This window comes from Stigmatopora nigra, chromosome 2, assembly GCF_051989575.1.
Source record: "Stigmatopora nigra isolate UIUO_SnigA chromosome 2, RoL_Snig_1.1, whole genome shotgun sequence".
NCBI classification, from domain to species: domain Eukaryota; kingdom Metazoa; phylum Chordata; class Actinopteri; order Syngnathiformes; family Syngnathidae; genus Stigmatopora; species Stigmatopora nigra.
In genome coordinates this window covers 15,560,162-15,582,920 of record NC_135509.1, presented here as the reverse complement: position 1 = coordinate 15,582,920, position 22,759 = coordinate 15,560,162, and the positions used below count along the sequence as shown (strand labels likewise).

The 22,759-nt window shown below is 41.0% G+C and overlaps 2 protein-coding genes across 7 annotated transcripts; both read left to right on the top strand.

Moving 5' to 3' along the window:
- Positions 1-705: 705 nt before the first annotated feature.
- Positions 706-7,531, top strand: LOC144214506 (E3 ubiquitin-protein ligase rfwd3.S-like). Of its 5 annotated transcripts, none has more exons than XM_077742968.1 (13): positions 706-873; positions 1,526-1,764; positions 2,042-2,316; positions 2,384-2,433; positions 2,557-2,739; positions 3,901-3,992; positions 4,057-4,171; positions 4,245-4,470; positions 4,742-4,892; positions 4,958-5,134; positions 5,654-5,868; positions 6,224-6,438; positions 6,996-7,531. In XM_077742968.1, exons 2-13 carry the CDS (start codon positions 1,529-1,531, stop codon positions 7,137-7,139), a joined length of 2,079 nt encoding a protein of 692 aa, XP_077599094.1. In that variant the 5' UTR covers positions 706-873; positions 1,526-1,528; the 3' UTR covers positions 7,140-7,531. The 5 variants fall into 5 exon arrangements, with proteins under 5 accessions (XP_077599094.1, XP_077599058.1, XP_077599067.1 ...); XM_077742932.1 differs by having other exon boundaries at positions 2,378-2,433; XM_077742941.1 differs by having other exon boundaries at positions 741-873; positions 1,529-1,764; positions 2,378-2,433.
- Positions 7,532-7,711: 180 nt separating this feature from the next.
- Positions 7,712-22,435, top strand: LOC144214492 (Golgi apparatus protein 1-like). Of its 2 annotated transcripts, XM_077742913.1 has the most exons (26): positions 7,712-8,111; positions 10,723-10,752; positions 11,291-11,377; positions 12,108-12,323; positions 12,506-12,709; positions 12,790-12,861; positions 13,391-13,577; positions 13,658-13,866; positions 14,721-14,842; positions 15,244-15,345; positions 15,437-15,590; positions 15,713-15,748; positions 16,603-16,827; positions 16,993-17,055; positions 17,130-17,243; positions 17,496-17,584; positions 17,772-17,889; positions 18,053-18,145; positions 18,237-18,374; positions 18,456-18,579; positions 18,808-18,950; positions 19,320-19,421; positions 19,494-19,601; positions 20,151-20,271; positions 20,418-20,524; positions 20,727-22,435. In XM_077742913.1, the coding sequence occupies exons 1-26, from the start codon at positions 7,779-7,781 to the stop codon at positions 20,892-20,894; spliced, it is 3,465 nt and encodes a 1,154-aa protein (XP_077599039.1). In that variant the 5' UTR covers positions 7,712-7,778; the 3' UTR covers positions 20,895-22,435. The 2 variants fall into 2 exon arrangements, with proteins under 2 accessions (XP_077599039.1, XP_077599047.1); XM_077742921.1 differs by lacking the exon at positions 15,713-15,748 and having other exon boundaries at positions 7,714-8,111.
- The last annotated feature ends 324 nt before the right edge of the window (positions 22,436-22,759 follow it).

Here is a 22,759-nt window from a genome sequence, read left to right as displayed (position 1 = left end):
TTACACCAAAATGGAGAATATCGGACATTTATACCATTCTCAAACCACTTTAGTAGCCATTAGTCACCAACAGTTCTGCAGCCATATAAGGTACTGCCAACCCACTAGAGTTCAGGGCTTTCCTATGGGTATTTTTGAGAGTGGGTATTCATCACCTGGAATCGAACTACTGACCATTTGGTCCTGTGACAATTTTATTTTATTTTTTTCCCCCGAAAAAAATCTGTGATGTAGTGAAGCCTTGAAAGTTGAAGCCTCGATATTCAAGGGATTACTGTATTCCCAATCTTCTCAGATCTACATTTTACCTAATTAATTAATTAATTAATTAATCATTTTCTGAACCACTTTATCTTCACTAGGGATGCAGGGGTGCTGGAACCTATCCCATACCTGTCAACCTCTGCCATTAACTGTCCTTATAAACGATTATGATTCCCCGTACAAACCCCCCAAAAAACGTACAAACACCGTACGACGCATGTTTACTCGCAATTACTCGTTTCTTACTATGTGGCTCCTCCATGCTTGCTTCCACGATATTTACACGACGCGAAAAAACATTACGTCACCTAGTGCTTTGACCAATTGGATGTGACCATTACGAATGTTTTTATTTTAATTTTAAAAAATTCTAAACCATAAATAGCAAATAGAAATGTTCGCAAAACTTTTTATATTATAAATATATGGATTTTTCGAATTTTCATGAACGAGCCAATTCACGTGGAGCTGTGGCTGTGACGTAACGTTAAACGGGTCAGGAAGTGAGTCACGAAGGGCGCGAGATCTCGATTGAAGACTTTAGTTCCATATCAACCATCTAGTCATGTAGTATTCTTAACAGTTCTTAGCTACGGAGCATTCTGGAAGGTAAGCTTTGGGTACACGGTACCCGAGGGTCGCTGGTAAAATGCAGCACTTGCCTTATGGCTAGTGACTATCAATCACGCTCTTGCTAGCATAACAGTAGTTAGCAGCTACTTGTTAGCACGTAGGTCTACCGACTAATACAACGAATTTACAACGCTTTAATACCAGCAACTGTTAGCTCTTAACGTAACGATTGTTGGCAATGTTCTTAATTGGCGGTTTGTATCCACAAAAAACAAACAGCTGTAAAATCATTGTGTAGTGACATAAATATGGAAACACTTATTTCTGTGGAGTTTTTGGGGCATGGATGCCGTGTTTTTTTGCGCTAGAGCAATGTGCCAATCTCACTGGCAACATATATAAAATTCAGCATCATTTCCTCTACTCATACTCTACACAGCTGGACGGACCAGGACTTGAACCCAGGTCCCCCACTGTGAGGCCGACGCGCTAACCACTCATCGCTTTGCAGCCTTAAAATTCAAAAATTAAAGCATACATTTAAAACCCTTATCTTTTTCACCTGAATCTCTGAACATTTTGTGAGCGAGTCTGGTTTACGGTCACATGATCGGGGACATTCCTAGTATTGTTTTTTCCCTTGATGTGTATTTCACCATGTGCTATACGGCTGACATAATTCTTTCAGCAGATGGATGTCATGGAGGTGGACCAGAGCGCATCTGTCCCTGCTGCCAACACCGCCATCATCCTCTCCGACTCGGGCAGCAGCACTGAAGTTGATGAGGATGATGAAAATGGCCGTGGCGAAGGAGGTCCACAGGTGTCATATCTGCCTAGAGTTCCTACCACTTGGGCCTTCAGTCGAAGGAGGGAGGGCCAGGCAGAGGCTACCACACAGTCATTGGCCGTGCGCAGACGCGTCAGGTGAATTGAATCTTTATTTGCTCCAGTGTTTATCAGCCTTCTTCTAAAACCTTAGAAGTTTTCAGCATCTTCAGTCCTACCTCTACTAACAAAATTAATTGGTTATAGAACTTGTTTCATAACTTGGATTTTTTTTGTAAGTAGAGCAGGACTTAGTATGTAAATTGTCTAATTCGTCGTACGGTCTTTAAAAAAAAAACAACTAAACCTTTCACACAGGAGGTTCCAAAAAATATCTATTTGTCTAAAATGGTTTTCCTTATCTTTTTTCTTTTAGACAGGGATTCAGGGTGCATTACTCAAGCCAGGATGCCACAAACTCTAGAGCCTCTACCGATTTCCTGCTGCGGGTTCCAGCTGCCGTCTCCAATGCCTCTGTTGGTCCCGACCTGCCTTCCAGCGGATCGGAGGGCAGCGATTCAGAAGAGGAAGAGCGAGGTGTGGTGGAGCCCGGCACAATCCACAATGTCCAAACCACCTCGCCACATCACTCCCAACGCGAAAGCTCTGACGAATACCCACAAGCCCAGCAAGATGCCCCTGCCCCTCCTCGTAAGTGGGAAATTTTGATTGTAATTTTGTGTCAACCTATTGAATTAAATTCTGCTTTTAGCTGCAGATGTTCACAAAGAAGAAGAAAATCTAGAAAATGGACATCCTGGCATGCAAGTAACAAACATTTTTTCCTCCCCGTCTTAAATTAAGACAGCGGGCTATAGCATTCTGAGCAAATCTGGATCCGATTTTTTTTTTTTTCTTCCCAGTATTGACTATTCCAGTTTTTGCTTTCAGCCACCGCCTACACCAGCTCCTCAAAGTGAAGACAGCGAGGGTGATACGTGTAGCATTTGCCTCGAGGCTTGGACATCAGCGGGCAACCATCGGATCGTTGCCCTGCGCTGTGGACATCTTTTTGGACTCCTCTGCATCCAGAAGTGGCTGGCATCTCAGCGGTCTGCTGCCAAATGTCCGCAGGTCAGTAAACCCATCATGAATGCTCCTTTGAAAGTTATATTTTATAGCTCTCTTTGTGTCTTTTTCTTCTTTTTTGTTTTCAATCTTTGCCCTGTTTAAGTGGTTTCCCTGTCAGAATCTGTAAAATTGAATTGAATACTTGTGTCATCATTTTACAAGTATAATGAGAGTTAGAACTTTCACCATGTGAAAGTGCACAGATAATAAAAAACAGAGAGATAAATAAATAACTAGTAGTAAATTTAAATAAGTATTCCAAGTGAGTTCACCGTAGCGGCCTTGTTCTGTCTGAAGTCCAGTTACATGGTTTTGGAGATGTTCAGTGCCAAGTTGTTGAGAGCGCAGCACTCGCTGAGTCTATGGACTATGCAAAAAAACAATCAAAAACATCGATAATCAATATATAGCAATGATAAATAAATAATCAATATATAACACTGATAAATACATAATCAATATATATAGCAATGATAAAAAAAATCAATATATATAGCAATGATAAAAAAAACAATATACATAGCAATGATAAATAAATAATATCTAGCAGTGATAAATAAATAATCAATATATATCAATGATAAATAAATAATCTATATATATAATCAATATGTAGTAATGATAAATAATCCATAAATAAGTGGTCTACATAATACATAAGCAGTAGTCAGCATGGGTAAGTTGTACAAAGTGACTAAAGTAGCTCGCAATAAGTCTTGATTTGGTCTTAGGTGCAGAACTCGAGTTACATATGATGACGGGTCTTGGGAAGAAACTGAAAACTAATCGGTCTCGTTGCCGTTATGGACAAAGAACCATGGCGAAAGTGCCAACTTATACAAATGGGGTTCCAAAGATATGGTTCTCCTAATCCAAAGACTTACTATATAATGCATATCACGATTATTAATCCACAATTCAATGCACAAAACAATTTCTTTCATGAGAAAAATATTTGACTTAAATTCCATCAATACTAACATTTTATGGGACACAAATTTTACATAAATAAAAACACAGATTTTACAGTACAATTTCCCCTCTTTGTAAAACATGAATGAATGGACCACTGTCCCTGAAAATGCCTCCAAAAATAGCTCTTTTCAACATTAAACGTGTTTTGCTGATTTCAAACTACAATTCATCTCCTTTTGTCTCTTGCAGTGCAACAAGAAGGCAAAGCGCTCCGACATATTGCTACTATACGCCCCCAAGCTCAGAGTCATTGACAATAGCGAAGAAGAGAGCCTGAGAAGGTGAAAAGCTATACCCACTGCTTCCCTATTCTTCATTTTACTCAACCCACATATGTTTCCATAGGTCTCTGGAGGCTGAGCAGTCAATGAGGAGGAAGGCCGAGATAGAATCGAATCGGTACAAACTCAAACTTGAGGTGATCACGAACAAGTACAGTCAAGCACAACAGGAGCTGAAGGTATCCACCGCTGTTTACAGAGTACAAGCTGTCATCCATGGACAACTGACAGTGGTTCACTTTTTATCCTCAGGCGATCAGAGCTCAGATGAGTCAAGCGGGCAGCAGTTCTGCCAATACCGCATCCTCATCTTTGTCAACGCAACTTACCTGTCCAAGTTCCAACCTGGTGGCGCCGTACACCTTCCACGACGCAATAGTGCTTTCCAATATTGGAGGCTGTCGAGTTTTAGCACATTGTGAATCGCTCAACTGTTTGGTGGCTTCGCAGCCTTCTCCTCGCCCAACGCTCCTGCCCGGTGAGACTTTGTTGCCCTGTTCCTCATTTTCATCACCTCCTGTATATTTGGCTCCCATTCTTTTTATTTTCTGAAAGCGGCTGTCAGCAACTAATATTTGTGTACCCTTCTCATATATGCTTCTTCTTCTCGATGCTTATTGTCCTTTCTTACTATTTTATTTGCTCTTTTTTTTATTTCTTCATCCTCTTCCACTAAAACTACTTTCTCAGCTTCTTCTCCTTCTACTCTTGCTCTTTGTGAATTATGAATGTGTCTCTGTGCGCCTTAGGCTGGGGTGTCAAGAAGGTGAACCTGGCCCATATCAGGTCCAGTCAGTACATTCCCATCCACAGCGATCAGGTGAGAGGGCTGTGCTTCAGTCGGCAAAATGCTGGAATGCTGCTTTCGGCATCCCTGGACAAGACGCTCAAACTCACAAGGTAACCTGCACTTTGGCGGCCTCTAGTGCCTGTATCTTATGAATTTTCTTCATCTGTGTTTGCAGCCTCGAGGGCAATTCGGTGATTCAAACATATAATGCTGGTAAACCAGTTTGGAGTTGTTGCTGGTGCTTGGACAACACAAATTTTGTTTATGCTGGTCTCAACAACGGCTCCATTCTGCTCTATGACCTCAGACACACCAGCACCCACGTGCAAGAGCTGCAGCCACTACGGTCCAGGTAACCACCACTTCTCAATGTCATACATGTGCGGCCCCATTGAATCGTGTTGTTGAGGCATTGTGTCACATGGTACCTTACTTCTACCCACATAAATACGCACTAAACGACTACAACAACGCTACTCACAGTGCCCAATTAATTTTTGCATGTCTTAAAAAATATCCTATCTTTTGGGTGTTTTGCTCAAACGTTCATACTAAATTGGTACACTTTTATACATTTTCAAGGGATTCAGGGGTTGTATTGGGGAACTTATAACAGTTGGACCAAGTTACTTCATTTATACTTATAAAATGCATCTCTAGTTACAAAACCACTTCTGGAACGAATTAATTTCTTAGTTGGAGGGCCCACTGTATATTTTGTATTTGATTCTATTACACAACTGTTTATGCTGTCAATTGGATTTTGAACTTCTTAAACACGGTTTTAAAAAAAAAAGCCATTAACGTTGCCAACTTAAAGGTTTAAGTAAAACTAAACTAAACTGTGAAACTGTCCTTTCACTTGTTTCAGGACTCCTGTGGCGTCGCTATGCTACATCCCTCGCACGGCATCCAGCAGCTTCCCGTGTGGCGGGCTTATTGCCGGCACGCTGGAGGGTGGCTATTTCTGGGAGCAGCTTGGGGATAACACGTACAAACCGCACATCCTGCCGCTCGAGGTCGGAAGCTGCACCGGCATCCAGGTGGAGACAGAGAGCCGCCATTGCCTGGTCACGTACCGAGCCGGTGAGGATTGGCCATGTTGTAAAGCACATTTTTATCTGTAAAGAAATAGTTCATTATTATTATTATTTTAAATCCACAAATCACCTATCAAGGACACTGGGAATCAATACCTTGTGCTTTCCATACTTGACTTTTTACTGAGTTCTAGACCCTACCCAATAGTATAATTCACTTCTATTTCTAACTATTTATAGTTGTGAACACGGTCATGAAACAAATTAAGATTGTAAGGTAAAGCACTGTATCTAGTTACTAAACTTTGTCCATAGAGCAAAATAGTGCATTTTAGGTTGTGTTTCTCTTAATCTGAAAGGTTCAGCATTTAAAACATGAGTTAACTGGCTGCTTTCCCCAGGCCGCGCCCACCCGACAGTTCGCTGCGTCCTGATGGCGTTGACTCGGGTGCCTCAGCAGGATGCGAGTGAACCGCTCGGCTGCTCGTGCTTGCCCGTGCAGACTTTCAACGCTGGCTCGTCCTGCAAACTTCTTACGAAGAATGCCATCTTTGCCAGTCCGCAAGGAGACGGCGCTCTTGTGTGTGCTGGAGATGAGGCGTCACAATCCACCATGGTACTTTTTGTCCTTAAGGTTTTTTTTTTTTTTTACATATTGCTGCTTTTCTTTAAATGGTGGACAGCCATTGCAAGCATATTTCTAGATTATGATTTACAAATTCACCAACTGTAATCTCTTGAGTAAAACAGGCTCTTGTGTACTCTAGCCTCACCATAAAATTGCCCTTAAAAACCTTTGAGCTGTACTTTTCACACCATGGTTTGCTAGTATCACCTGGAAAAAATGCAAAGTTTTTATTTTTTTAGGACTTTACTGAGATTTTATTTCATTCTGTAAACATGCAACTTTAAAAGTGATGGTGTTCCATTACAGAGGCTCAGATGTCTAATTTGCACACTTTTAATAGAAAAAAAGGCTTTGAGCTCAATTGAATCTTTAAAATATATACATTGGAGACCACCATTCTTTGAGATTATGTATGAATTTATATCATTTGGAATTCTATCAAATTAAATTTGAAAACTGGGATATATATCATTTAAAGTGGACAATGGCTCTTAAATGTTGTGGTTTGAAATACATTGCTGAAACCTATACACTTGTATTGACAGGTGTGGGCGGCTTCCAGCGGAGCGCTACTGCAAAAACTTCCGGCCGACCTCCCCGTACTGGACATTACGCCGTTCAAGGTCAACGGTGAGCATTTCTTAGCATCACTGACGGAGAAGATGTTGAAGCTTTATAAGTGGAAGTGAAAAAGCACACGGGACTGAAAACCAAACTGAGCACGTCACAGACTGGTTCATCATGTTCACGGCGTCCATTCTGTTATTGGGAATGGTTATAATATTCACTTTTAATAGAGGATATTGCACATTTGGATATATATATTTTACTTTTCAAGGTTTCAGTGCTTCTGAGTAGAAGCCTCAGATATCGGAGTGGCCTTGAATGCAGCACTAGCCTGAAGTGCTTCAAAGTGGCTTGTAAAATATACCACTTGAACACGAATGACTACATTCATGTTCTCCAAAAGGGTTTCTTGCTACTTTTTTTAAGAATTGTCATGTCTGTGAAAGTATGAACATGGTTTTTTTATGTGTCATGACTGTTTTTGTTTTCATAAATAAATGGTTTATAAAACGGATTTATACTGGGTTAGGGAATGTGTGTCTGTGTGTGGGGGTGTCGGGAGGGTGGTCTTGCTTTGTATAATATGATGGATGCACAATGGCAATTTCCGCAGTGTAATGCGATTGGGTGAACCTCCGCCTGAACCCGACGCGCTCATGAATTATTCCTGAGCCGTTTTACTGCCAGGGAACTTCCTTGCCGTTATTCCCAACATCCCGAACGTCCATGAACGCAGCAGCAGGCTGACTGGCCGAGCGAAGATGGCGGACTGCATACGTGTTCCTCAGCTCCTGCTTTTCTTGTGCGTCTCGCCGCTTTTCAGGCCGGGTCGAACTGACGGCAACGTCCCGGCCAAAGCCTGGCAGGTCCCCGCCAATGTCCAAAACCTGGCTGGCGGTGGGATCCTGCCTGCCTCCAACGTGGGCACTGGTGAGAGGAACCCGGCCGCCGGCGCGGCCTCGGCGCCTCGGAAGCGTACAGGCTGGAAGTTGTCCGAAGAAGCGGTGTGTTGGGACGACATGAAGCGCCTGTGTTCCAGGGATACGTGGAACAACAACCTGGCAGTGCTTGAGTGTCTACAGGACAAAAAGGATGTGAGTAGTCGGCAAAAGCGGTACTGGTTTCGGGCTTTTGGAGCAGGGTGTGCCAGCTAAAACTAGCTCCTTCGGTAGCCACTTACCCCACGTACATCCGTGAACTACTTTAATTACTTTGATTTTTCGGTGATATTGTCAGAAGAACAAAGCTAGGATTAAACTTTGTTTAATGTGCCACTCGAAATTATTTTGTTGTTATCGTTTGGTGAGTTATTACATGGGTTTTAAGTGATTTTGACGTGTCACTTAAGATTTCTTTCTTGCCGAGTTTAGTGGTCGGAATGTCGCTACATTTCGGTGGAAAACGCCTACGGTAAGGGTTTCCGGGTTGGCTAAATGTATCAGATAAAATCGTAAATCGGTCTGTTTTAAATGAAATATAAAAATGGGTTTTGATTTTCCAAAGTGTAATAATATTAGATTTTGGACATCTGTAATCAATCAGAAATTGTATTGTATACTGGGCTGTAACTAACGAATATAATCAATTTATTTGGATTACTTAATTAATCTGATTTGTGAGGATAATATAGTCCATATTAATATTCAAAAAGCGGCACGTTTTGAAAGGGACAGTGCAGAAATTGCTCTTGCATCTCCTGACTGCAACAGCTGTCAGAAAATTGGTATTAAAAAGTAGTTGTACCGAACTAAAAAACACTTGAAGTTGTCTTATTTCAAATATAAACAGATGACAACAGAAGGCTTTTAGTCAACACACTCCTTTAATTCATTGGCTGCCATTGACTGCTTCTATTTTGACTGGGAATTTTGGGAGAAAATTGCACTTTTTTCCACACTATTACATTTTGTATTGTGTTTGACCCACCAAAATATTAATATTGAGGCCTTCATGACCCTGCATGTGAACGCCATGTCTTTATGTGGTTAATTGTATTCATTTCTAAATATAGTTATTTGCCCTATGCAGGATTAAAGACATCCACATTGTGGACGTCTTGAATGAATCAATTAATGACAAAAGGATTTAATAAACTTCTAGTTTATTGAGAGTGGTAATTATATTCTGAATTGCAGTGGCAATCATGGCTAAGGCAGTGCACCTTTTTCCCTGCTGAATTTCTGTCAGTTTTTAGCTGGGCCAATAATGATATCTTTTTATGTCCTATATTGTGCTGTTCGAGTTAGGTGCCAATGAAGCAAGACGCGGGTTAGCAGCCAGTTACATTGCCGTCTAATTGGCTGAGAGTGGCTGGGAAAAAGGGTTGTTTTTTTTCGTCACACGTCAAAGCATTTGGCTCATTACTCATGTCTGCTTGGAGAGGGAGTTACGGTTACCTATTAGAAAAATGGAAGGATCGAAAATGTCGTTAAACTGTCAACGTTGAAAATTGGCATTCTTTTTTGCAGCCATGTTGATGTTTTCAGCACGGATGATTTAGTGCTACAAAAACCACCCAGAAATCTATTATCAACAACAAAAACTTATTTTTTTCTTAACATCAATGTTTTCCGCATCCATTTTTTCAAAAATTGCCACAATGAAATTTTTGCTTCTAAAAAAATGTGTTTCTCACTAAAATGTTTTACTTGTGTTTTTTTTCTGCCAAAAAATATCACCTTGTCATAACCACAGAAATGCTTTTCCTCAAACCATTATTCATACCAATCACTGCAGAATTTAGAAATCAGATATTGTCAATATTATCTTTGTCAAGCATTCATTTTAATGAAAGCAAATATCATCTTAAAACGACTGCTATTATGTAATTACATAACTGTAAGGCTTAACTACTTTCAGACAGTTTGTCAACTGAACTCTGTAAAAAAACAAGTGCAAGTGATAGCTTTTGTGATGTTTTGCCAAATTTAACAAACAATATTATAAAAATGTTTGATACTATTGCTCAAGGTGTTGAAAGAAATTACCAAAATAGAATTAGCACTTCATTTTGCACATGTGGAAAGTGAGCTTCATGGATGATGGGTGTACAGTTGCCACCCTTTTAGTCGCCCAATTTAATAATGGTTCAAACCAAAAGCTGTGTATGTCTGCGCGTACACATGGGTGTGTTTGTGTGTGTTGTGGTTTGGTGTACGTGGACTCTAGTGGGTGGATGAGGATCATGTTGAAGAATTTTCAAACTGCTCACATTGTTGAAAAGATTTAATCATGCCTTTTAAAAATAGACAACACAAAATAACACCCTCAATGACACGCTTGTTTATTTTAACTTTAATTCACTTAGCCCAATGGTCAACATACACCCACACTGTTATAGCTACTTACTTATTTGACCTAGAATTACATTTTGAGCAGTTAAATGTCTGTGTCAATGAGTTAATTGATGAAGTGTAATGTAAACAGTGACTATAAGATAATTTTCGGATATCTCTATCACTATTTCTTTTGCATCCAAACACGTTTTTTTGTATTGCTCAAAGTAAACTCCCTGCGGACATAGATGTATTTCTTTGTTGTGGTTTATGGTATGTTTTATTCCACAATTAGTCTATTTGGCGGATTATAATTACACCTTTACCGCCAAGCTTAAACTGCCAACTGCATTTCAAAAGCCAGGATCTGTATATTGAAGAGGCTTCTGGAACCTCCTTTAATTCATATTTGTGTTTTTCTTCTTTCCAGGATACAGAGATCGCACCAGAGTGCAGCCACGTAAGTTCTTCCCAATTTTTGACTTCCCAGCTTACAATATGTCCAGCTATTCAACCAAAGTCTGAAATTGGGCCTTGGTTGAGGTTTCAAATTCATTTTTTTTTTGTCATGGGCCACGTCTTACTCGAGGTGTAATTTGGAGAGCCATAATGAGTTCTTTGGAACACGTTATGCGGCTTGAAAAACAACAAGCGGGCAAAAAAAAATCTTAAGTGTGATGGGACACCTTTATGTTGACATTGCGGCCATTTTTATAGCGCTTTGTCACTATTTTGTGACTAATTTGTGGCGTTCCTTATTTATCGTAGGTAGCAATGAGGTCTTCAACAGAATGAATCAGGACACACTGTACACTTGTAACAAATTTGTTTTAGAAAATTGTCATGATGATCAGGAGAGTGCTATTATGTGGAAATGTGAATATGTGGATGTTTCCCTCTTGTTGCTCTTAACGTTAATTTGGTTGAATAGGTAGACACAGTCATGGTGTTTAGGCCTTGAAATATCAATATTATAGAAAAATATGTATGTCCCTTAGCTGCTGTGGAACTACAAGCTCAACCTGACCACTGACCCCAAGTTTGAGACCGTTGCTGTGGAAGTGTGCCGATCCAGCATCTCCGAGGTCAGTCTGCATCAAATTGTCAAATATGTTCCAATTGGCCAAACTCCTCTTTAGACTATATGCATCTTTATTATTAATCATTCAATTACCCAATATTTTTTTACCATGAGAGGGAATTAAATAATCACTTATTAAGAAATAAATAGAAAATGGAAAAAAATATGTGTCAAAATATTTTTTACATCGTGTTGTTAATTTGAGATCTTTTAAATGCCTGTTTAATATTTTAGGGCGATAGAATTGCTCTCTTTTTCATCATTTATCAACAAATTAAATGAGATCCATAATCATTCAATAAGTAAAATATTTATTTTTTTTAACTAATATTAATTTGTAGTTGTGTAAATTATTTATATAATTCTAGATACATTTTACAAATGTAAATAACTGAATTTGTATTACTCTATGGCCAACTCAATAATTGTCATTGTATTTGTAATTATGGGAAGCATGTCAATCATTTAAACCTTTTCTTTTTATAGTTACAATTGATTGAAATGATTCAATGTTAAATTAATATTTAAAAATTATTTGACAATAAATAACAACCTTTTTTTACTGACATAAATATAGAATTATTCAATTTAAAGGAATGTAAAATCCGAAAATGAAAAACAGCTAAATGAATGCAATCAATGGGGGAAGTCAAAGCTTAGGCCACCATTGTGATTCGTCTTTTGGCCTCGCATGCTCCCAATGACTCGAGAGGGCATGTGTGCTTGTGTGGTAGATCAAAGAGTGTGCAGCAGAGGAGCTTGGCAAAGGGTACTTGGTATCGTGTTTGGTTGACCATCGCGGCAACCTCAGCGACTACCAGTGCAAGCAGTACATCACCAAGATGACCAGCATCGTCTTCAGCGACTATCACCTCATCTGTGGCTTCGTGGACAAATGCCGCGACGACATCAACATGTTGCACTGCGGCAGTATCAGCTCGGGAGACAAGGTGACAGCCCCTTCAACACGCAACACTTTAATCTTGGAAATGATAAAAAAATAGTGCCCAAACTCTCCATGCCATGTGCTTATGATATTTTATCTACTTCAGATGATAGAAGTTTCCTACTTTAGGTTCTCGCATTACGGTTGTCCTGTTGTGGTGTTTTATTTTTAATTTTTTGTGCTCAGGACATTCATTCCCAGGGCGAGGTGATCGCTTGCCTGGAGAAAGGCTTGGTGCGCGAGGCGGAGGAGCGGCCGGGGTCACACTCAATCAAAGACGAGTGCAAAAAGTCCATCATGAGGGTGGCCGAGCTCTCGTCAGACGACTTCCACCTAGATCGATACCTTTATTTTGCCTGTCGGGATGACCGCGAGCGTTTCTGCGAGAATGTGAGCTTCCCAAAGTCGACGTCCAACCATGCTTAGGGGTCGCAACAAGAAATTTTACGAAAATTCTCTTTTTTTTGCAGACCTTGGCGGGCGAGGGTCGTGTGTACAAGTGTCTTTTCAACCACAAATTTGAGGAAGCCATGTCAGAAAAGGTGAGTTACTTGCAGTGCCATACAAAAACTATTTGAATATTTTGTAGTTATTGTAATGGTCATAATATCAAATGGCTCTCAGTATTGGGGAATGCAATTCGTGCTCTGTAAAAATACGAATTTCAGTAGAAAGTCAAATCTAGCTTAAAAATAAAAATCCAGATGCACCCAGATACATAGTTATTCTATAAAAATGATCAACTCATTGCTTGTGATTGACAGTGCCTATCTATATAAAATATTTTAAAAAGAGATAACTAACTCGATGAGAAGGCTCTTAGTCAAAATGGGTTGAATGTCCCAGCACATTTGACGGCAGCCAATGAAAAGTAATGTTTTGAATCAGTAAAAATGAAATAATTCAAGTATATTGAAGTAATTCAATGTTTTAGATTTTTTTTAAAGTTTCAGTAATGGTATCAAGTGACTTTATGCAGGTATAATATCAATGTCACACTTTTGGTGTTTTGGGAACACTTTTGACTGGAATGTACCTACATGATTACATTTTTTTCTTTATGCTGTTCAGTGTCGTGAGGCGTTGACCACCAGGCAGAAGTTGATTGCTCAGGACTACAAAGTCAGCTATTCGCTGGCCAAAGCTTGCAAGACAGACCTGCGGAAATACCGCTGCAGTGCTGACAACGGTGTTCCCCGAGCACGAGAGGCACGACTCTCTTACCTGCTACTTTGCCTGGAGTCTGCCATTCATCGAGGTACTCCCCACCTGTGCAGCTAGCTGTCCATTGTACAAAACGCTTACAGTACACCTCACATTTTTCATTTGTACATGTAGGTCGGGTAGTGAGCGGCGAGTGCCAGGGTGAGATGATGGACTACCGGCGCATGCTGATGGAAGATTTCTCACTGAGCCCCGAGATCGTGTTGCACTGCCGCAGCGAGATCGAGGCTCAATGCTCTGGTTTGCATCGCAAAGGCCGCACGTTGCATTGCCTCATGAAGGTCGGCCGTAGCGACGCCATCGACCTCAACTGCCAGCGCGCGGTCAGTCCACAACACCGACATTGTTTCTAAACGGTCTAAACCAGGGGTGTCAAACTCCCTCTGGTCTGCGGGCCGAATGCAGCTTAATTTGAGATCAAGCGGGCCGGACCAGTAAACTCATTGCAAAATTACATAGAACTAACAATAAGCCCACTTTTTTCCTTTGTATTAGTCACTAATACTAATAATTAGTGCAAAGAATGAGTAAATTATCAAAATGTTTATGAACAGAAAATTTTCCTTTTACATTACGAACAATATATTATGAAAGAGAGAGAATAACATAAGAACATAAAGAAAGTATGTGCAATTTTAACAACACTTTTACACAGTTAAACATATATTTAAGTGTGTTGTACTTAAAACTGATCACAGAAATAGTAACAATGTTCCAATAATATTTAATACCAGCCTTGTGTTTTTCAACATCTGAAAAGCAATTTGAACAAACGAATAACTTTCACAGCAATTATTCGTCTTGCTTGGAATTTGCACTGTGGATAATACAAGAACTACAAATTTTAAAGAAAATTCATATTTTTTATACAATGCAGCTTTCTTCCCCGGGCCGTAGCAAACCACCAGACGGGCCGGATCCGGCCCGCGGGCCGTATGTTTGACACCCCTGGTCTAAACTGTAAAAAGGATGTGTAAAATAACACATAGCAGAATCAGCAGATAGAAAAATCTCATTTCAAACTGACATACAAATTTGAGAACAGATACTCGCATGCAAACGTACGCAGCACACATGAAATCTGCTGATGTGTCCAGTTGCATCTGTTGAACAGCTTATGGTGATACCCTGGCTGAAGTCGCTAGTCTAATTTTGCGTGTTTTTTGCGGGAGCTCAGCTGCAGACGCTGATTCAAGAGGCCGACCCTGGCGCCGACTACCGTATCGACCGTGCTCTCAACGAAGCTTGCGAATCAGTGATCCAGACGGCGTGCAAGCACATCCGCAGTGGGGATCCCATGTAAGAAAAAATGTCACAAAAAGAACCCACAGAAAAACAATGTCTATTTATTTGCATGTTGTTTTGCTTTGTTTTTTTGTGCAAGTTTTACATTCATGTGCATTTGTCGTATCCTACTGGGTTTATGTTTTGTCTGTATTTGTATTTTAGTTTGTAAATGTAATTTACTTTTGTTAGTTCCGGGAGGTTTGGGCTTGTGTGTTTTGTGGTATGTTTTTTTCGTGCATGTAAGGTTTTTTATTTTTTGGTTTGTCCTCGAGTTAAATCCTCAATTGAAACATCATTTTGGCAAAATGAGGATCATTGCTTACATGGTTTATCTCGGGCAAAAGTGTAAAAGTTCACTTGGCCTGCATTGGTGCCTTTTCAACTTTCTTGTTTTTGTTGTTGTTGTTCGACAGGATCCTATCGTGTTTGATGGAGCATCTGTACACAGAAAAGATGGTCGAGCAGTGTGAGCATCGCCTCCTGGAGTTACAGTACTTCATTGCTCGAGACTGGAAGTAATGCTGGCCCCACACATACACACACACACACACACACACCTCCTATTAAACCCACAATCACCTCTAAGAGCTAAATCCTCCTCCCCAGGTTGGATCCCATCCTGTATCGAAAGTGCCAGGGTGACGCAGCACGCCTCTGCCACACGCACGGCTGGAACGAGACTAGTGAGATGATGCCACCAGGCGCCATTTTCTCGTGCCTGTATCGCCACGCCTACCGATCAGTGGAGCAGGGTCGCAGGGTGAGTGACTTGGGTCGGGGTGAATTCATGGGATACACAGTGGACATAACCTAGCAATTCGGACCTGACGAGGGTCATGCGCAAGCTTGTGTACTATGAGTGACAACAGTGTGTTCTTGTAGCCTCCAAAAGGATTCACTGAGGGAAAAATCAGAACTGTGAGTACTTTCTGCACCACTGATGACCATCGAATGGAAAATGATGAGGATGGCAATTTTTACGATGATTACGATGTCCACATGGCACATGTGGACATCATCTTAATTCATGTCATTGTGGACAGCAAATCACTCACTAATTATTTCTGTTTTAAAATGCAGGCTCCTCTTTCGCTTTTCATACCTTGACTTATGAGGGCCCCAATTTAAGTCAATCTCTGTCACTGATGGCCATAGACATCATTTCCATTTTGATCTGGCACCCATGGCAATGAAGGATAATGTCAGTTAGTTCAAATGGATTGGATTTCTCTGTCACCATCAGTGGCAGTGATTATAAATAAACAATTACAGTCTTCCCTTGATTATCGCTACTTCACTTATCACAAATGTACTACTTTGCGATCAATTATATGCATATATATTTTTAAGTTAATAAAAATGTAAAAATCCACACCGAAACATGTAAGCGGAAGCCACTCCTCTGTCTTCCGCTTGCTAGTAGGACTCAGCACTGAAGGGCCCATTCCTTATCCTCTGCCAATAGCTAGGGGTCTTGTTGCTGCAAAATGGTGGCAAATTAGCATTTTTTCTTTCAGACTTAGCTTTGCCACTTCTCTATTGTCCTCCCACTGCAAGGAAACCAATGGGAATTGATATATTAGCATAACACACTTGACCAAAAGTCATTCATTAAATAAATAGCTCTTACTACCAAACTCTTAAGTCAAGGCCTTTGGATCTCACAGTATCACTGTCTAATTTTGAGCTTTCGTGATCTTAATTGGGGTAAATGATGTGTTGAAATATTCCTTGTTTGTTGTGATCATAATTATTGATTATATGTGATGCAGTTATCTCGGGACTGCAAGGTGGAGGTGCAGAGGATCCTCCATCAAAGGGCGCTGGACGTGAAGCTGGAACCCGAGTTGCAGAGACGCTGCATGACTGACTTGGGCAAGTGGTGCAGCGAGAAGACTGAAACAGGACAGGAGCTGGAGTGTCTTCAGGACCACCTGGATGACCTGGTCCTAGACTGCCGCTCAGTGGTTGGAAACCTAACTGAGCTCGAATCCGAGGTAGGAGCGACAAAGCAGCCCTGTCCATTTATGCAATCTTAAGCTTTTCTCACATTTTCAAAGCTTTTGAAACATCTCCAACATGACATGCAGTATTTGAAGTGGAATGGATCAAAACAATTTTACCAAAGAACTAGCTAATTCTCTGTGGCATTTTGTTAACAGGACATTCAGATTGAGGCACTTCTTATGCGAGCCTGTGAACCTGTAATTCAGTCGCACTGTCACGTAAGTCTCATGATTAGTAAAGTGCTAATGATATGACCATGGTGTTGACTTAACCCATTTGGTCTGCTTTCTAGGACGTGGCGGACAACCAGATTGATTCAGGAGACCTGATGGAGTGTTTGGTGAAGAACAAACACCAGAAGGAAATGAATAGCAAGTGCTCGGTGGGAGTTACGCATTTTCAGCTGGTGAGAGAAAACGTGAAGTTGGCATACGAGTGTTAATGGTACAAAAATTAGTCGTTTGCGTCACGCATAAATGCCATTCATAATATTCAGTACCTTCACATTTGGGTCATTCAGTTTTGCCTAAATGGTAATTGAATCATTCTATTTTCATATTAATGTTTGTATATTTATTTTTTTATTATATCTATGTATATATTTTTTAGATTGCAATTGTTTACTGCAGATACCCTCTTTCTTTTTTTGGCTGCTCAGATCCAGGTCAAAGATTTCCGCTTTTCCTACAAATTCAAAACAGCCTGCAAGGAAGACGTCCTCAAACTTTGTCCAAACATCAAGAAGAAGTAAGTCCCATGTGCATTCCTGCTCATTCAATCATTTAGTTCATGTTTAAATTGAGATTTCATAAACATATTCCATATGTTAGATTTTTACATCCATGCTATTTATGCAGTCTGGACCAGACTCCTTTCAAGCGGATAATTTAATGAAATGCATGGAAGCTAAAGTGTTACTTTTTGTGTTTGTTAGGGTGGATGTAGTCATGTGCCTGAGCAGCACGGTGAGGAACGACACCCTGCAGGAAGCCAAGGAGCAGCGCGTGTCCGTCAAATGTCGCAAACAGCTGCGCGTGGAGGAGGTGGAAATGGTGCGACTCCATCCTTCCTTCCTTGACACTTTCCAAGCGGTCGTCACAAAATACATGAGCGTCAAAGCGCTCTTTTTGGGTCTTGACTCAATAGTGACTGAAAAGAGCAGCGATGTGCATACACATTAGAAAACATGTGTAACAAATTCTGTTTTATCTGCAGTCGGAGGACATCCGTTTGGAACCGGAACTTTACAAATCATGCGAGCAGGATATCGGCCGCATGTGTGAGACGGTTGTCTTTGGAAACGCACAAGTGAGCGCACACGGCAACACGCTAGGTGCCAGTTGGCACATTATCTTGTCATGTGTCCTATGACGAGTCCCCCCCCTGGATGTGTGTGAAGGTTATCGAGTGTCTGAAGGAAAACAAGCGAAAGCTGACTCAACGATGTCGCCAGAAGCTCTTCAAACTTCAGGAAGTGGAGATGGAAGATCCTGATCTGGACTATCAGCTCATGAAAGTCTGCAAGAACATGATCAGAGTAGGTCGCAAGCGATCTCAGTAGCCAAGGCTATAAGATTGGTGCTGGGGAGGTTTTCTAAATTGTATTTTGCTAATACAGCGGTTCTGCACGGAATCTGAGGGGAAAAACGTCCTGCAGTGTCTGAAACAGAACAAGAACAGCGAGATGATGGACCCCAAGTGCAAACAGCTCATCACCAAGCGACAGATGGCACAGAATACGGGTATGGCTGCAGCACGTTTTTTCATAGCAACTTTTAAGTGCACCTGCAAGAAACCCTTTTGGGAAATGCAAGAGTAAAATGCTAACAAATCCAGTAAATTGCAGTTCCTTTTTAGATATTTTCCAAACAAGAAACTATTTCTGTTGAACAATAAAATTGCCAAACAAGCTGGTCAAAAATAATGTGGAATTTTTGGCCGCTAATGCTTTTGGCTCTTGTTTGTTTCAGACTATAGACTGAACCCAGTCCTGAGGAAAGCTTGCAAAGCTGACATTCCTAAGTTCTGCCAGGGCGTCTTGAACTCAGCAACCGCCGACGGCGAGCTGGAGGGGCGCGTCATCGCCTGCCTGAAGCTCAAGTACGCCGATCAGGTGAGACCAGACAATGTGTGGGTATGGCTGTGACTGGTGCTGTTGTTTCTTCCTTTCATTCATTTTTGTTTATGTGTATTTGACCTGTATTTCCTTTTTGCTTTCTTTTTCCTTGTCTTTTCTTTTAATGTCTTCATTTTTATATTGTTTCCCCACAAATTAGTCTTTTTGTTTTGTTTATTCTGTATATTTTGATTTTTTTTCAATAATTAAAAATAATTAATAATTTCAAATCTTATGAGTTTTTGTTCAAATTCAATTCCTTTATCTTTCCTTTCAACATTTTCTTTGACTTAACATCATTTTTTTTCAAATTGTAGTTCTTAATTTGTTGATGTGACATATTTTTTTGTTTTGTCTGTTTGCCAGCGTCTTTCATCAGATTGCGAAGACCAGATTCGGGTCATCCTACAGGAGTCAGCGCTCGACTACCGATTGGATCCTCAGCTCCAGCTCCACTGCACTTCCGAGGTTTATGCCCGGCTGCATTTTTCCTTTTATGACATTCAGACTTAGCAATGAGTTACATTTGCATTTATGTAGATTGGGCATCTATGTGCCGAAGAGGCGGCGGCACTTGAGCAGACGGGTCAAGTAGAAGAATGTCTAAAAATCAACCTGCTCAAGATCCAAGAAGAAGCGTGCAAGAAGGTAATGGTGCCTTTTATTCAAGTTTGTAATCTAGGACTGTGGCATTTGTGGCTATTGTTGGGTGTGACTAAATATAAGACAAACAAAATGAAAAAACAGAAGTCCTTATATCTGAGGCTTTGTGTTGCTATTGTAATTTGGAATACTTACTCTGAGAAAAAAATGTAGGTACCAATCTCCTGTATATGAAACATTTTCTTCATTATAAAATCATGTAAACATAGTTGGTTCTGGCTTTGGCAGAAGTGGCATTTCTACTAAAGGTTTTTGACCTTAATTGCAAATATTCCCCATAGCGCATTCATCGTACTGTTTAATATCTGAATACATTTGACCAGTGACCAAAATTGACCAAAAGACCAGCGACCAAACGTCCGGTCACGCCACTCTGAGATCATGTTCTGAGATTATTTACTTTAAAGCACTTTACCACAGAAATTGCTAATTTTCAATATCTATGGCTTGAAACACAATTAAAATCAGAACTCAAGGTTTTTGTTAAAAAAAAAACAGGATTTGTTTAATTTCTTTTTATTTTCATGCTTTCAGGAGGTGTTAAATATTCTGAAAGAGAGCAAAGCGGACATCTTTGTGGACCCTGTTCTCCACACGGCCTGCGCTCTCGACATCAAACACCACTGTGCTGCTATACCACCCGGCAAGGGGCGCCGTGAGTACACACACACACACACACACAAACGGTAGTACAGAGATGGATATTTTCTTTCTTGACAGAGAGGAAGAAATATTCATTTTTAAAAAGCCCTACGAGGTGTGTACATTGCCTCAATGTTGTCCGTTGTTTCCTGTGACCAGAAATGTCATGTCTGATGGAGGCGCTGAAAGACAAACGTGTGCGTCTGCAACCTGAGTGTAAGAAAAGACTTCAGGACCGTATCGACATGTGGGGTTTCGCCGCTAAGGTAGGTCTACCATTTTGCAATGTTTAGTGACGTTTGTATGCAGTGAGGTCTCACTTTTCGCCTCGTATAGCCCTTATTGTAGTTTAATTATGTCATGATGTGACTTTTGGGACTTGCACAGTCGTATTTGTGTCATATCGCTTTTGGGGGTGTTGGACTTTTGTGTTTTTGTGTATGAGCAAGTCACATCTGTTCTGTCAAGGTGGCGCCAGCGGAGGGATTTTCAGACTTGGCAGCCCAGGTGCTGACATCCCCCTCCAAGAACTACATCCTGACGGTGATGGGCGGTGGTGTGGCGCTGCTCTTCCTGATAGGCTTGCTTTGCGGGAGGTTCACCAAACGTGTCGTCCAGGAGCTGAAAGACAGGTAGACTTTGCCCACCTCGGGCTTTGGACACTCCTACAGGGGGATCGCCCCACCCCTCCCAGAATGCTCAAAGTGGACATCATGCACTCTCTACTCGCACCACCTGCTGTTAAGGAGGCCATGCCCATTTCAGTTCTTTATTTTTATTTAACCTAAGCTGGTCGGGTCACTCGGGGGTTCTAAGGTTAAGACTCTAAGGAACTGAACATGTAAATGTAAAAAAAAAAAAGAAAAGAATAAGAAAGAATAATGTCACGTGACCTGCTCATCTGTGGCGTGCCGCATTGACTCCAACGTTTTCATTTGTGCGTGTGGTTGAGGTATATTTGAATTATCGCCATGCGACTGCCAGCTGGCCGGTGCCAAGACAGCCCCCTCCCCAGCCCTTATTCTGCTTATTTGTTTTATCAAACTTTTTTTTTTTCTCAAGGGCACCATACCCGCACAATGCCTTTTTGATCCCACGCCTCTAACATTTATGAGGGTCCATACAGGCAGTTTGAGCCAGTGGTTGGCGCCATTTTGATCCCAGAGAACAGGGATGTCTGAAAGACGTCATTATATTGTGACTTTGTCACAGTGCCGTCCGTCCTTGATGTCGTTGCATGCCATCGCTTTCCATCAGGTGTCAATTCGTCGCTTGGCAGTGGTTTGCGACGTTACTGCTCACATGTCCTGGTTTTGTGATGTGACTAAACAAGGACAGAAGTACTGAAGCCTAAATTTTCTGCGCTTTAGGAACGTCCCTAAAAGACGAGAAACAGTGGCGCTTCGCCACGGCGTTGCACATAGACGCCTCCCAAAAACACAGTTACTTCATCATGCCAAAAAAGTGCACTGTCACTTTTGTGACGTCGCACTTTGACTCCTCAAACTTACTGGTGTGCTTGGGTATATTAATGTTAAGTTGGAAGTTATGTGGTGTGGCTTGTTGAGCACAAGTGTTCCAAAGTTGTTGTTTTTTTTGGTGTGAAGGAGGGGCTGGAATCTTTGCACTCGTTAACGTATAAACAGTCGGCGGTTAGCTCACTAGCCTTATTTATTTGTTTCCGTTGTATTGCCTTCCAACAAACGTCCTGTTATCTTGTTTGGGACGGGAGTTAGCTACACGTGCGTGGGCGCTCTGTGGTGGCCACTTTTCATGGCAACTTGGGGGATGGTTGGGAGGGGGAATGCTGTTTGCTTCTGTGGTATGCAGTCCCAACAATGGGATTGGACCTCACCGAATCCAGAGCGATGACGTCACTGTGAGAGCTGTTTTAAAAGTGCAAAGTCACTGCACAAAGTTTTCATGGTGCAGTTTAGTGACATGAGCGTCCAATGGCACGAATAGATGAGTGTGTGCGGGATTGCGTGAGTGCGACTTCTCATTTCTGGTTCTTGTTGTGGCGAGTAGACGAGCTTTATTTTGTGCTGAAGAAAATGCTTTTGTAAAGGATGTTTTTTCTTGTTTTTTTGCTTCTGTCTACTTTTTTTTCGCGCTCTTTTTGTTGTACAGATATGAAAATGAGCAGTTTGTTAATAATAAATTCTGCAAGGTTTCTACTTGAGGGTATCTGTTGTTTTTTATTTTGAAAGGGCTTATTTTGTTTACACTCATCTTGGTAGTAACTATATTAGTTTGACTGAATATAAACATTCTTTCTGACTGGTCAACTTAGGAAACAATGTCAAACGCAATAGAAAACAAACTGTTTTCCTTTATAGTGGTACTTTGTCTGAATAAAACCTATAAAATTGTAAAATTAATAATAGTAATTTGCCCCCTTTTCAACGCATATCTCGGTCGCGGATGTGAAATCTTCAAGATGGTTTTAATTCTTAATTTCTTTGCTCCAAAAATGCCTGCCACCCCGATCGTTTCCTCTA